Genomic DNA, 16,078 nt, shown 5'->3' on the forward strand with positions numbered 1-16,078 from the left:
CAAAGATGAATTCAACAGTCTTTATCATTATGTACTTACTTTCATCAAGTAAATGTTTCACTTCTGCATTCTCCCCAATTACTTTAAACTATCTCAACATCTTTTTATCTGCTTTTCTATCCCATGACTTCTCACCTTGACTGTTATTTGTACTGCAACCCAAGACAGATGTCCTTGCTTCCCGCTTTCATACGATGTTTTTTAATCAACAGTATTTCTGGACTTCGTAACACTACTCTACTGCTCTCCTATCTTTTGTCTGCATCAGAATTGCTCTTTCTCAAACTGACAGATCATCTTATACTCCTCCTTATATCTTAGGAGAGACCCTACCAAACTGTTTTCTCGGCTTGTAGAAGTTACGCTAATTTAAAATCACTGGCTGTCAGTTCTTCCACTCCAGAGAAGGAATGCTATCAAATTCATGTCCATTTTAATCAAAGTTTAATCTCAGATTTTCAGGTGTCTCCTTTTTAGTTTTAATCTACTCTAAAGCAGGCATTTCAACAATTTCTACCAGTTGCTAGAAGAAAAACATGTCCCATTCATTCTTAGATCTTCAAGAGCTACAAATCCTATCTTTTTGTCCTTCCAGAAAGAAGCTTCCCAAGCCCACAACTTCTATCAGGCAGCATTCTCCATTGCTTCTGCTTCTTGCTAAAAATAAATAAACAAACTCACTGGCATTGTTTACTGCTTCATGCAGATGAGGAGTTCTTGTCCTCTCTCTATCACCCAAGACATTCAGCTTACATGCCATACATGTAGTTTACATGCTTACATGCCGTATCAGCTTCAGGGAAAAAAAAACCTCAAGCATGCAGACATGCACATGTGCAGGGAAACATCATCTCCCCTTCCCAGCATCCCAAGACAGACGACTGCACAGCTCCTCTGATCAGTCCACAGACAAAGAGAATACAGATTGAGAAATTTTTGGCTGTTTTGGGAAACCAAACTCAAGCAACTCCATCAGCTGAAGGATGCTCACTTGTAAACTACTAGGCTATGCTTACAGGCAAGAGTGGCCAGCCAAACCACCTACTGAAGGCAGAATTTCCAGTGCTTAGGTTTTATGAGGAAGAAAAAAAAATTACTTTGGTGATCCAGTTTGATCATCTACAGCAATTTATGGAATTTGTACTGTAACTATACTAGAATACTGAATTCAGAATATATATAAAATCTCAATTACTCTCAGAAATTAAGTATTCCTTTATTGAATGAACAGCCTGTAAAAGTGACTGATACAGATAATTCTGTAAACGAAATGCACGACAGTCTAGTATTACACAATACTCCCACACACAAATATCTCTATCATATCACAGTTTAGTAGTGGCTGCTGAACAAAGTTACCTAACCACAATGACTCTTCCAGACCTTCAAAACAATCAATATTAGGCCTTATAAAACCCTTCAATATTATATATAGTATTGGAACACCACTGCCTGCCAGCAGCTGGCAGTTGTAAATAGGAACAGGTTATAAATAACAGTTGCATCAAAAAGGCTTCCAGCTTACTTGCTGTGCTACAGCCCCTTCAGAGAAAACCCTTTTTAATGTTGTGAAATGCAAACTTTATCCATGCCCAGATCTAGGGAACGAAGGACTGAACATGGGAAGGTGATAACCACAAAAGAATTCAAGAAAAAAAGCAGGCAGACAATCCAGCTTGCACATCCAGCTGTCACTGTGACCAAAGGGTAGCCTTTCAAGGTAAAAACTAAACAGCAGTAAAACAATTTTATTCCAACGTTCCACAAAACTCCTAAAGGGATGCTATTTAAAGCTCTAAAAGACATATTTGAAGAACAATACTGAAAATTCTGGAAAAGCCACAGAAGTTAATTCCATGGTATTTTCATAAGGCTTGAAATAGCTCATTTAATGTATTTATCTTTACAAAATCAAGAAAGATACTCCACCACAATGTACATATACCACATAGTGAAAATATTCCAGGCATCAAAGGATCCCAACCTACCAACAAAAGCTCTAACAAAACTGCTGTATGGAAGCTGAAGCCAGTCAGATGAAAATGAAAGACAGTAATGCCTGACTAGCATTAATCTTCCTGATCCCACTCAGCGGTCAGCATTCCAATGGTTAACATTTGGGCTAAGAGGACTTTTTTTTTTTTTGAAGATGTATTTAAATCAAGCATAAGGTTTTAAGGACCATGCACAGAGAGCAGTAGAAAAAGCACAGCTGAAAGCAATAAATAGCAGGTAATCATTTAATATCTTTTAGCCCTGAACTTTTAAGTAAGTGCTGTAGATGCACAGTCTTTCCACTAATGTTCTATTAAAAAAAAAAAAAAAACAATCAAAATCTTCCAATATCTTTTTGTGTACAAAAATCTTCCAACAGCCATCTTCCATAAGAAGATTAGCAATTGTATTTGGAGACATAAGGCAGGTTTTGATCTGTACTTTCCTACCTTCACATGTTGTTGTTCAAATTGTATCTGCCAGCTACCTCTCCAGTGGCAGGCTGTCAGCTCAGATCCATGCCTCTACCAAGAAAGCGACATGAAGCATTAACACTCTTGCAAAACCCCAATCTCATACTGCTTGTACAACTGGCAGCCACCAACAGCAATGCCGATACCTGGTTTGCTCTTTATATCCCTTTGGAAGGGGCCTACATGTTTACCCAAGACAGGTAAATTTAATAGGTACCACATAAATGAAACTATTTCATATCAAAAACTGTATTTAAAAAATGAGAAGGATCTATTGATCATATTTTCCTCCAGATATGCCCCAGGGCACAACAGCTCCATGCACTCATTGTGATTATCTGCTGCATGCTCAGCTGTTCTCAGTACAGTAAAATTACTAAATTACAACCTTTGTGATATTTTTCAATGCCACTAACTGCAGCAGTCACCACAAATATTTTGATTATAACCTACAAAATCAGGATTTCCTAAGTCACATTCCACAACAAGAATTCACTGTGATTCACTATCTTCTGTCTTAAGCACAAGCACAGCCTTTTTATCCAAACCCATTAGTAACTCTGTAGTACATGAACACTAATATATGACATGTTCAAAGGGCTAACAAAAAACCAAGTGTAACCCCATAGGTACAAAATTCTTCCAAAGCATTTCATTTGAAACATGAAACAAAAAGGGCTAGGTACAGCTGGCCAAGAGAGCTTCAGTAGTAAACAAGCCCCAAAAGCAGATGGTTCGTGTTTCTGACAAAACACACCTCAGACTCATCGGTCTCAGACACTTGGTCAGCTGGGCACCAGCAACGAGAGGATTACATGAGTACAGTGTCCTGGCACACGTTCACAAGACAGCACTAGCACAGCTTCAAATGACTCTTTCATGCATAATCGAAGGATTACACCATTTACACTTCACTCATGTCTTCATTTGTGCTTAATTATATGTAACCTTTGCAGTACAACCATTCATTTGACAAAACATTTGTCAGTAACTTTACTGACAACTGAGGTACCCCGACGACATGAGCAAGCAGCTGTGTGGAGCTTGCCAGCTGGGGCAGGGTTCAGCACTAGTGCAGCTCTCCAGGGCTGGCTCACACCAAGGATAGGCTGCAGTGCAGGCACCAGGAGCTCAAGTCTCTGGGTGTCTTTTTTAAATACCAGGACACTCTCAGAAAAGCAACTCTGCTTTCCTCAGACAGGTTATTACTTCCCCAGGCAAGGGATTGGCCAACTGGTTACCCACGTGTGTGGTTGCTGGTTAAGAGTATTGGGTATTTTGGATTAACCTGTTACTCTCTAAGGCCCACCTTACATGCTGAATCGAATCTAAATTGAGATGCTCTATCAATATGAATCTCCAGAATGGGCTTTTTTTTTCCTCAAACAGTCTAGCCCCCAAAATGTACAAAGATCCATGGACCTGAATGTTAGATGACATCTCTACTTCCAAGTTCATTTCAGAGAAGATATTTTAGTAATTAATTTAGTCTGGGTCATAAAGGAACGCCTGCACTTGGAAATCTACCAAAGCAACTTTCAGAGGAGCTACACAAGTTTGGAACTACACAGCTGAATCCAATTGGTAGGTTTTGTATTTTTTTCCAGAGCAGAATAATTATTAAGGCCTGGATAAACCTGGAGTGACATACTAGCATTAAACAAGGTCAAAATTTGTTTATATTGAAACACACTTACAGAAGGTCACTCTTTTGCAAAGAAACGAGATTGCACAAGAATCTTGGGAAATACACTTCGTAAAAAAAGAAACTGCCTGAACAGAATTCAGGAGCATGCAAACAGAAAATGTACACACAAAAAAAAAGCAAAAAAACTGCACAGTGTGAACACTCAGATTTTCTGACACAGAGGTCCCAAGCCCATGGCACAGTAACCTCTGACACACTCATGGAAGCTACAAAGACAGCTGCAAGCTCAACAGAACATGGACACAAACAGGACTCAGCTACAAAAACCAAGCGAGTGTCACTGCTTTAACTGTCTTCTGGTTTGCTTCACAGGTTCTTAATACTAGCAAGCTACCTTAAACAGACAAACTGTCTCTTATAGTGGTTTAAATAGCTGAATTAAACAGAGAAAGTTTTAAAATAAACATCATTAATTTATATCACTGGAAAGGAACAGAGACTCTACAACCTCACTATACACACAACTGTGTTCCATACAACCCACACTGTTAGCCAGTAAGTAAAAAAGCCCAAGCTGTACCTCAATACACATTGCCACCAACCATCTTTGAAGAGACTCTTCAGCTCACAAGAAATACAAAGTTTCTCTCCCCCAGCTCACCACAGTTTTACAAATTTGTAAGTCAACTTAGTCTAAACCAGTATCACCAATACAAAAAAGAAAGACATAAGGAACGCACTGTAGTTTCATTATTGTCAGAAATTAAGTCAAAAAACTTTCTTCACATAAATCTGAATCACAGTAAGTGCAAATTCCATATGAGAAATGTACATCAGACAACAAAACCAGACTGCCATGAAAGGGTTATTCACACATTTCCTTTGGGCTTACTGTTCTTCAACATTTGTTGAAAATTCAGTCACGTTTTTGTAAAAGAAGCACTACATTCATGTAGCTCAATTAAAAACACTGTTTCTTTTGAAGCAAGACACTAAGTAGCCTCTATAAACTGACCACAAAACAGTGTCTTCTTCCCATCAAACATTCTTACAAATGAACAAACACAACTGAACTGCACCTTGAGTATCGTGCTCCTTTCTTTATGCTTGGCATATTTGCTCTCTTGACTACTTGTATCCTGTGCCACCAGCAAATTCTTTTTTGGCTAATTCAGACATAAGTAACACAGTTCCCTGACATGGTGCAAATTGTCCAGGCCTTCCACACCTCAAGTGGGAAAACTTTTGCATTATCACTTACATTTTGATATTGATTTTTCCTCTAGGCCTCTGAAGACTCCAGCTGAACTTGAAATTACCCAAAGCTGTAAACATTTAGGATCACATCAGTTAAGTAACTACATTGGGTTTAATGTATTTGCTTAAACTGCTGTAATTTTCCTACTTGAGTTTTCCCAAGTAAATACAGGCACTAAAGAGTAAGTGGAGATGTTAAGTGGCCCGTAAGACTTATTAAGATCAAGGTGATAGGTTTAACAACGTTGATACAACATAAAACTACTAATTTTAGAAACTCCTGGTGACCTTCCAAGACTAAACCATAGACTTTTTTTTCTTCAGAGGTTTGAAATGTCAATGACAAGATAGCTTCCCATCAGCCTTAAGACATGAAGAGCCTTAAATACACAGCCACACACACAAGAGTCCAATGACACATCCAGTGACAACTGGAGCACATCTAAAGAATAGGGCTGGCCAGGCCATAACGTCCTGTTCTCACTCTGTTCATTTCCAGTGACATAAGCCAGGCTTAGAACTGTGTAATAAAACTACCACTTTCTGCAGAATCACAAGACACTTTTCTAATCATAAAGTAATACAGACACTACAATGTTAAAACAAACACAGCATTATGAAAAGGCTCCCACAGAAAAGATGTCCAAAGGCAAACAGTCATGCAGGACAACACAGAACTGCAGAAGTCCTTACCAAAAAGCAAAGTTTTGTCAGAACATCCAAGGCATTAATGCAAACCGTGAAATCTTTACACCTCTCTAATCACAACTGAAAAGGCTCACAAAAAACAGTATTTCCCCAGCAACAATTTACAAACCCATTTCAAACAGGCAATGGTGACACAATTTGTTTAGTGCCAAGGCTAAAATAAAGATATTCTAAGTGTTAGGCCATTGCTCTTGCTGGTACAGAAAGATACAGCATAAGAATCACCAATACTAGAGAAGAAGCCCAGCAGCACAGGAAGGGGTGGGAAGAGATAACAAACTCAGGTGAGTGGAGACCAGAGAAAGAAAGCACAGCTTCTAGTCAGGTTCTCCTTTAAGTGAACACAAGGGGGTTTGGGTTTTTTTTTTTAATAGTACAAAACCCTGTTTCATTGAAACACTATATCAAGCCCATTACTGGCTTTCTGTACTTACAGCATTCTTTCACCAATACCATTGCCATAATTGTTCAATTGTATCCACTTTTAATCACTTTGTGGCTGAAATCTAGCTCATTTTTGTCCTTTTGTACCTTTACTGTAAGAGTGTAATGAAGGAACACTCTGTTAAGCTTCAAGGTGTTACACATGGCCTCTACATTTACCAGCAATATTATGCGATAATAAAATCTCAACAACTTATGTGTCAGAGAGCAGGAGTCAAATAACCTCCGATACAAATATGGGTTTATTGTTATCTAGATGGAAGCAGGTTTTTTAACAGCAACACAAAGCCACTCCTGGATTTCATTTCAGGGCTTCTGAGAAGAAGAATGCTATTTATCATCAGCAATATTTCCTGAAGTGTTCCTGAATTTTGCCCAAACAGGTCTCCTATACAAGTGCGGTTAAGAGCTCATGCCCGAGCTTTAAAGTAAGCCGATCTCTGCACGGTAGATTTAAATCTTCACGCTCAAGACCATTAACTTACTCTCTCCTTTACTCGCTAAGCTCACAAAACGTCAGGTCAGGAACCCTTATTTTGATCCCCATCCCCATGGTACCCGTGACAGGGGATAACGCAAGAAGGAGGGGCAAGCCCGCCCCTCCTGGCCCCTCGGCGAGGCGAGCAGCGGCTGTTTGCTGGCCACCGGCTACCGACAGCGCGCACGGCCGGGTGTCAGCGCGGGGCCCCGGGCCTGCGGGGCCGCCGGGCCGGGCCCCGGCCGCGCTCCCGATGCGGGCCGAGGAGCCGCGGCCGAGGAGCCGGGGCCTGCGCGCCAGCCGCCGCCGCCGCTCCCCGGGAAAGCCGCAGCCACCCCCACGCCCCCTCACCCCGCGGCCCCGGCACTCACCGAAGTCGAGGAACTGCTTGATGGAGAGGGGCGAGGGGGAGAAGCGCGAGTAGTACTCGATCTGCTTGGGGATGGGGCTCTTGAGCAGCGCCCCGCACAGCCGCATGGCGCGGCCCGCCCGGCTCCGCTGCGCTCCCGCCGGCAGCGGCTCCTGCCCGGGCGCGGCCGCTCCGCGCCGCCCGTCGCGCTCCGCGGCCTGGCCCGGCCCGGCGGGAGGGGCGAGCGCCGCGCCCGCTCCGCGCACGCGCACGTCGGCGCGGGGGGGCGGGGCGGGCGAGTGAGGGCCGCGGGAGCGGAGCGGGATCGTGTGGAGAGTGCCGGGTGCCGCAGCCGGTCCTTGGAGTCACAATCACTGGCTCAGACAGCTTGGAAAAGACCTCTTGGATCATCGAGTCCAGCCTATGACCGAACACCACCGTGGCAACTACACCATGGCACTGAGTGCCACGTCCAGTCTTTCCTTAAACACATCCAAGGACGGTGACTCCACCACCTCCCTCTGTTGTCCACAAAAATCGGATTCATCACCTGTTTTGTGACAAGCCAATAGTTATACGCTCAAGGCAGACATTAATTGCTCTATTTCAGAGTTGCACAATCTTGGGTGCTCAGTGGCATTCCATAAATCAGGCACACCAACTATCAAAAGTTTTTACTAATTATAGATTCTAGCTAATTTTTTAGCTAAATTTTTAACAAAAGATTAGTGGTCATTGGCTACAAGTTACATAGTTCTCTTATTAATTAGTATTCTTGTCTTCTATTGGTTAATGATTCTCTCTCCTGTCACGCTACTTAGCCCTCATGCTCATTCTCTCTTCTGCTGGTACAGTGAGTTTCCTGGGTCGGTGCTCAGTGAGTCAGTGGTCCCAATCTCCCCCTGCCAGAATTGCCTCTTACCCAGTTGGAGCTGATTTCAGCACAGTTGCTGAGTTGTCTTTATTAGTTTCTTCTTAATGTTGGGAGTTCTGCCAGATGTCCTTGTGGTGTGTAAATTCTGTGTTCTTTGTGCCAACTATCAGTGGGCATCCTTCTCCCCAAGGTTTGTTAACCTCCCTCTATGTCTGAAATCATCACAGCATGTCAAGCCCTAAACCATAACAAGGCAATTCTACCAACAAGTTATTTGTCATTCTGACACCTGGACATCACTTAGCGCTTGCTTGCTAGCTGCTATCTGTTTCACAGATTAAAACTCCCTTTTGTTGATAAAGCTTGAAAGTATACAAAGATCAAGCATCAAAGAACATCCTTTCTTGAGCAAATTTTACATATTCCACATTTTGCAACACCTTGGCAGTCCATTCTATTATCTAATCAGCCCTTCTGTGAAGAAATTCCTCCTGATGTCCAACCTAACCCTCCCCTGGCATCGTTTAAGACTATGTCCTTGTGTCCTGTCACTGGTTACCTGGGAGAAGAGCCTCACCCCCACCTGGCTATTCCCTCTGTTCAGGTTTCAGATGGACCAGTTAGTATGTCTCAGCTGGTCCATAAGATGGTGCCTGCACAGCCAGCTTCCGCCAAAAATTCAGCCCTCTGGTATCCAGCAGGTTGTACCACGGGTATGAGGCTGGCAGCACCAAGGTCACCACATGCAATAATACTTGAAATTTCCTGAAAAATTCCCATTTTTAGCTGAGAAAGCATGTGAATACAATTAAAATTAATTTTGATAACTAGAATTGAAAGTGAAGCCAGGTATTGGAGAATCCAAATGTATCACTAAATGCAGTCACTGACTGCTTTTTGCTATGATGTGGTTTAGGTACATTTAAGACAAATAACTTCGCAAATTCCTTATTTTTTCTCCAGTGAATTCAACGTAAACTTCAGGAGGTACAAGATAATATTGCTCTAATTTTATAACTGACTTGCCAAAGAAACCAGTACTCTTTAGTTACTGGAAGTCTCTCTCCATCCTTTCTGTCATGATTATAGAATTTGAGACTGAGAAATCCTGACCTAATGTACAAAATAACTGGAAAGCATTTCAAAATCACTTCAATTGCAGGTTGTAGGAATGACTGGCTTGAAGAGGCATGTCATGTAATCAAGACTGGCAAAATGAAACATCTACTGTAATTCTGAAGCTTTTTTGGCAGATGAGGAAAAGTGTTTTAAAACTTTTGTTATATACTCATCAGGATTTGATTGTGATTTATTTAGAGCATAACTCTGAAATGGGTTGCGGAATTATCTGGCAGAAAACAATACCTTTTTTTGTTAAAGACAGAGCATTTCCCAAATTAAGATGAAATTAGCAACTTCAAAGGATGACTCATTATCAACATTTAAGCCACTTGATTTTATGTATCTTTCACATTTTTAATTCTAGTGTGATTTCAGCTTCAAAAAGTAGCAGGACAACAGTTAACTATAGAGTTGTCTTTCTAAACACAAAATCATTTTTGCAATATAAAGCATCACAGTGTCATCTTTCTTGGAAATTTCTTAAACATATATTAGCCAACCCAATGAAATATTTTCCAATATGAAAAATTGGAATTATTTTTTGTCTCTGTTGATATAGACTAAAACCACAATGAGGACGCACACAAAGTCACTGCAAAAAAGAGGTGTGCTCTTCTCATCAAATACACTCCCTATAGCTTCTCTCAAGTCTGGAGAAATTGATGATGTAACCAACAGATCTAATTCTCCAAAAGCTGTTCAAACACACACTTTAGACACATTCAAATCCCAGACCCACCCAACAGCTCTTCATGGCCTTGTGCTTAAGAAGACTGCAAGACTTGCTTGAGAGAACATAAAATGCACATGGGTGATGCCTTAGGTTTTAACCTTCATATTTTTCAAATCCTGTGCTGCCCAGTGTGTAACTCTGAAGTTTCTTGTAGCCTGTTAATTTCTGCTCTCTCATGCTAGGTAGACATAACAAAGCCTCTCCAGGCCTGCTCTCCAAGGACACTCAGACCATCCTAGGCCCAAAAAGTATAAACCAAAAGCCTCTAAAGGGGGGGAAAGCTTGGGGAAATTACATCATTAACTGAAGCTTTAATTGGAGAATTAACCCTGATATGCAAATGAACCAAACCTATAAAAGTGTGAGGAACTTTTGGCTTGGGGTCCGTCTTGGGGTCCATTTTGGCAGTAGCCTCTGGCTCCCCAGGGGGTACCTTTGAAGGCCCTTCAAATAAATACCTACCTTTATTCCCTTGTTCTTATCTAGTCTCTGTTTTTAAGTGGCCACTTCAGGCATCATGGGAAAGGCTATGGTTTTACCAGTGCAAGACAGCAGGAAGCATACACCTAAACCTAGCTCTTAAACAATCTGCCTAAATAAAGAGAAGTTAGTGACATAATCAATGCAAAATACATGTCACTGGGATCAATAGGATTAAATGTTAAGCTGAATTTTGCCTTTTGCACCAGTTGGATTTCTCATACCTCATACCTGCCTTCTTTATGTATTTCAGAACATATCTGGTGCAGAAAAGCTTTCTGAGCTCATTCTGTGAGAACCTCCCTGAATCTTTCTTTATATGATAAAAAACCTCTACATGTGTACAGGAAATAAATTATTTACCCCTTAAGAAAATTTAATTTTAACATTGATAACACCTAACACTGCTGAATTTCTCAGGTGTCTAGCATCTCCCTTTTACTGGGGGTATTATTTTCATATTTTCCAGTTAGATTCAAATCTGGAATAACTAGAATTAACCAAGGGGTCAAAGATTTTTACATGGCCATTTAGTAGCCAGAAAAACTTAGTCCCTTGTTCAGTTAAAATCTGTTGAGCACACAGGCAACTGGAAACCTCAGCACCTGTAAGGGAATTAGGGTCTTGGTATAGACACTTGCCAGAACCCTGCACTGAGGACAAGATGCCCTTGGTGTCCTGGCCCAGGGAGCACCACCCAGCCCCACTGCCTCTGGCTTGCTCTCAGGGAGCCCCAGACACATCATAGAATCAGTTTTTGTTGGGCCATCACTGTGACAAAGGAGATGGATAATTAAATCTGAGAAAACAATCTTGCCTTAAACATTTTTCTTGGTTTTCTGTGTTGGAGAATTAATGCTTGTGACTCACAAACCACAGAAACTTTGAGAGGGAAAAGCAGTAGTAATCAGGTTTTGCTGCAGAGTGATTCCCTAAAATAGGGGATCTGATGTAGAGAATATTTGCAAAAGCAAAAGCTTTTTGGTATTTCCTACCCTCAGAAATATCAAGCACTGACTGTTGACCACAGGATTCAGTGCCAGTACTTAAAAATTGGCCTCCCCTGGGTTTGTGTTTTAGCTATGATGGGAGGGAGGGACTGTGTACCCTAATGATAGAGTATACATGGAAGAGCCTTTGCTGCTCCTTGTATGGCACTTGTCTTTAATTCAGTGGAGCCAGAGGGATACATAAGAAACCCTTCTATGACTAGTAATCAGAAAATTAAGTTACCAGAAAAGAAAGTTCTCCCTAAATTTGATTTTCTTAGCACATAGTTAAAATTAGAAATTCACTCCTACAGAAATTTGTAGCCAAATTTGGTATGGAGATTTTAAAAGATGCATTTTCAGGTCTTGCTCTTTCTGGACCTTTATATTACATGCACTTCTGTTTTCAGGGATCAAAGCTTTCACATGTAGTATTTCACCCAATTAACCCTTATTCACAGTGAATATTTCAGACCTTTAAAACACCAGAGCCATAATCTTCTTAACAAAGCTTGTTTTATTTCACTGCGGAACACGTAGTAGGTCTATAAGCTAGCTGCAGGGGATTCAGCATAATGAACTTCTTTGTATGGATGTCAGAGGAGGGGAAAGGAATGATAAACTGTAAACCAAGAAAACATGGTTATTAGTGTTTTCTAGACACATTGACTTTGTAGAATTCATAGTAATTTTTTTAACCAAAAAAATAAACCTATATTGAAGTTTATATAACCCCTATTTGTTAAAGTTCAGAAGCAGTCATTGAGAATGGGGATAATACAATTGAAACATGAACAATAGTAATAACCAATAACAGTTATTTGGAGAAAATTTACACAGGAAATTATAGTCCCAAAGTACTTCTTACAAGATGACAGAAGAATCAGCACAGAACAGGAAAAACTAGTATAGGGTGATGTTTCATACAAATTCCTCCTCTTCATAGTACTAATATTTCTCAATAACCCTACTGTATTTTCCTACCTGCCATTATATGCTTTCAAGGGTAGATTCAAGCAGTGGATGAAACCCACACTGGGAACACATGGAGTGAGAAAGGGATAAGGTTCCTTACCAAAGCTTTCCTGAACTTCAAAAAGGATCTGGTTTTATTTTTAATAATTTACTACTTCCTAGTATTTGTGCACTCAGGTGGGTAACTTTGGAGGGACTGTTACCCACAATGGTCAGAAGATTGATAGTTATTGCATTTGGGAATGTGCATGTAGTATTACATTCTATTGCTACCATAGTCTACATTTTCAGCCATTCTTGTCTATTACCCAAGAAAATAAAGGTTTTTTACCAAGTTTTTTGCCAGCAAAAGCTGATAGTCACTGCATTTGGGGTTCCTCAGCCTAGTTAGTTGACCAGCAAAGTTGAGCAGTCTCTAAATGAACCATCTGGGACTATCAAAGATTGCACTCAGCAAATCTAAGAGCTGGGAAGTTGAAGAAAATCTTTACTCTCTTTGCAACCAAAAATACCATGGCTTATAAAATTGTTTATAATTTCTGGGTCAGACATGTTAGGGTTTTTTAGAGTATGCACTCCACAGTTTCTTCAGTTACAGAGCTGTCCTCTGTAATTTGCTTTGAAGTAAAGCTGGTGCCACCATGTGAGGTGATGTTGGCTCTCTATCATGATGACACCATCTGTGTGCCCAGCATTAATGGACAGACCTACATTACTCTTTAATAGCAAAAACATATTTCATGTCTAAAGAGAAACAAATAGATTAATTTCTTTTCAAATTGTTAAGGCACACAGAAAATTCTTGCTACTGAGGGTAAATGCAGAGAGAAAGAATTTAGGAATATCCTTATTGCCATGGTATTTTGTCCTGGCTTTGCCATAAGGGAACCATTGGAACCAGTGAGGCAGAGCTATGACTGAGTGGCACAGAACTACACCAGAACAACCCCTTAAGACTGTCTTGGTGCTTCTTTTTCCATTCCAACATACAAAAAACCCCACAGCAAGGTCCTAACTTGTATCTAAAATGTGCAAAACTGAATCTAACCAGCAGTCAGGACACTTGTACCAAGGATTTACATTTAATCTTCTTTTCCAGAAACATCTTGAAAGAACACTAGCTGAGGAAGAGTCACTGGTACATAAAAAATACAACTTTGGGTTTTGTACTAGGTCCTTTAAAGTGGGATTGACAACGTACTTTGAGGAGAAGCACAGAACTAATTTGGCATTAGTAGGAGAGGAGTGCCTGAGTGCCTGTGAAAGAAATTATTTTTCTCTTTTTTTTTTTCTTTCCCACCCTTGCTAGGGAGTCTCCCAGGGAAAAACTGAAAACTTTATTTCAGATTGAATAGCCATAACCACACTGACATACCTTTATCTTTGGAGAATATCATCTCAGCACCTTTTTGTTTGCAAAATTGAAATTTGCAGGAGTCTTGTGAGGAAAAAGCTGAAAAGGAGTTGATCTTGCTACATGAAGTTTGCCATGCACCACGAGAAGTTCCTGTATCCTCAATAAATGGAATAAAATCTGCTGTTTAGGGGACCACAGTTGAGTCATCTTGGCTCTGAAAATTTTCACATGGAGAGAGAAATGCACTTTTTGTTCATTTTGCATAGAAGATTTGTTTTCCATGCATTCAAATTGTAGAGAAGAAACCACCATTTCTGTTCAAAACCACCGTAATCTCACAGGAAGTTGTTCCCATCTCTGCTGGTACTTGACACGCTATTTATCAGGCTGAAAGACTGGATAAGCAGATTTCCCAGGACTTTCACAGCTCTGCCATATAGACTGTCCTGAAACTTGGTTTTATGGTTTCACTGCAAGCCATGAGGTGAGTACTAAAGCTTCCAGGAAACACCACAGTTTTTATAGAAACATCAAAACATTCGTCTTTGAGAATCCACCCTTTTCATTGGATTCCTTAAATAAAACAGCACAAAAGTTCAGCTCCTGTAACAACTGGGAAGAAGAGCTGTCATGCTTGTCATTGTGGAGCTTTCTGAATGTTAAAAATCTTTCAGAGAGTAATTCCTGTTCCTGAGCTGCACTTTCCAGAGGAACCTGTGTTCCAAGAGACAAGTTAATAAAAAAAAATTCTGAGTCCAAATACACACTTTGTAATGAATCATCAGCCATTTTCCTCTCAAAAACCAACCAACCAAACAATATTAGGGAAGCACAAGTGCATTTTCTGATTGCCTCCTCTTCCAGATCTTGGCAGTAGAAAATGGATTGAGAAGAGCCCCTGTTCCAATAGCAACTCTGCCCTTAGAGAGCAGTGATGCGTCACTTTGTTCCTCTGCATTGATCAATCTCCTTTTCACCCCATTATATTTCCTTGTATCTCATGCACCAAATGCTAGGAGTTTTATAATTCAGTATCATATCAAGTGCTTTTCTGAAATCAATAAGCATTACATGCAGTAGAATACTTTTATATAACACACATGCAATTGCAGTGGGTTTGGGTATCACGTTTGTCTGACCTGATATGTTTTATTAACCTGCAGTACTTACTGTTCATTGGGTTTTTTCACTCTATAGATTTACACATGAATTGGTGAGTATTTTACTCTTAATATAAGCCCATGTAAAGTTTAAACCAATTATTGTAGTTTCTCCAATTTTTCTGTTAAAAACATTGTCCTGCACTTGTTCAACCAATAAGCTTTTATTATTCCCATTTTCATATATTCCTTTTATTTAATACTGATTTGAAAGTGCTCAGTAAAGAAACTGAAGTGGTTTACACAGCACAAGTTAAATATCATATTTAACCTTTTTTTTAATATCCTGGATTTCTAATATATATCTCCCTCTGATACTGCTTTTTGCTGGAATCTGGAGTTTCTCTTCCTGAAAACAGCAATACATATTTTGTTTGATTTTCTGTAATAGTGTGTACACTGTAGCTTGTAGACTGGCCTAGATGAGAAAATAGGCAAACACAGTTTTATGTCTATGTACACTCACATAGCAAATTAGCCCTAAGCAAAACAGAAAACTTCTCAGGGCTGTAATAGCACTAGTTTGGGTTAGAGATAAGTTTTTCTGGTAGGTATTGTACTGGAGTTTGCATCACGACCCTAATTTCCAGTTCCTCTTAACAAGGTGGAATCACATCAGGATGCAATTGTGGTTGCTCAAATCCGTGCCTGTAGTGGGGCTCAATACTGATGCCAAACAAGAATCTGTTTTAATTTGTCTTTACATACACAGTCCAAGGGAGAAGTTAATGCATCATGTTCATGTGGCATATCCAGGCACCTTATCCTGGTAAATGCAGTAGCCTCCATTTAGGCTTCCTCAAGCAGCCTTGAAGACCTGCTGGTAACAGCTGGTGACTTCTCCAGGAGCACCATTTGGGAAAATATCCTGTGTCTCTAGACAGTGCCTTCTCAAAGATGAGGACTGGGAAATAGAGTAATTTAGCAAGATAAACAAATAAGTAGTTTTTTCAACTGTTCTACCTACAAACCATAATGTGCAGCTTATTACTCACATTATTATGCAAATTATTTTGATGATCTGTTGGAAAGCATA

At 40.3% G+C, this 16,078-nt stretch overlaps 1 protein-coding gene across 2 annotated transcripts in view; it reads right to left on the reverse strand.

Moving 5' to 3' along the window:
* PDK3 (pyruvate dehydrogenase kinase 3) overlaps positions 1-7,567 on the reverse strand; it is a 55,159-nt gene extending 47,592 nt beyond the window's left edge. The window contains exon 1 of one of the 2 annotated variants that reach the window (XM_069035180.1): positions 7,375-7,567. In XM_069035180.1, the coding sequence (XP_068891281.1) occupies positions 7,375-7,480 (106 nt within the window). In that variant the 5' untranslated portion in view covers positions 7,481-7,567. The remainder of the gene's footprint in view (positions 1-7,374) is intronic. The other variant, XM_069035263.1, reaches the window with a different exon arrangement.
* Positions 7,568-16,078: the final 8,511 nt, after the last annotated feature.

Source organism: Aphelocoma coerulescens, chromosome 1, assembly GCF_041296385.1.
Source record: "Aphelocoma coerulescens isolate FSJ_1873_10779 chromosome 1, UR_Acoe_1.0, whole genome shotgun sequence".
NCBI lineage: Eukaryota > Metazoa > Chordata > Aves > Passeriformes > Corvidae > Aphelocoma > Aphelocoma coerulescens.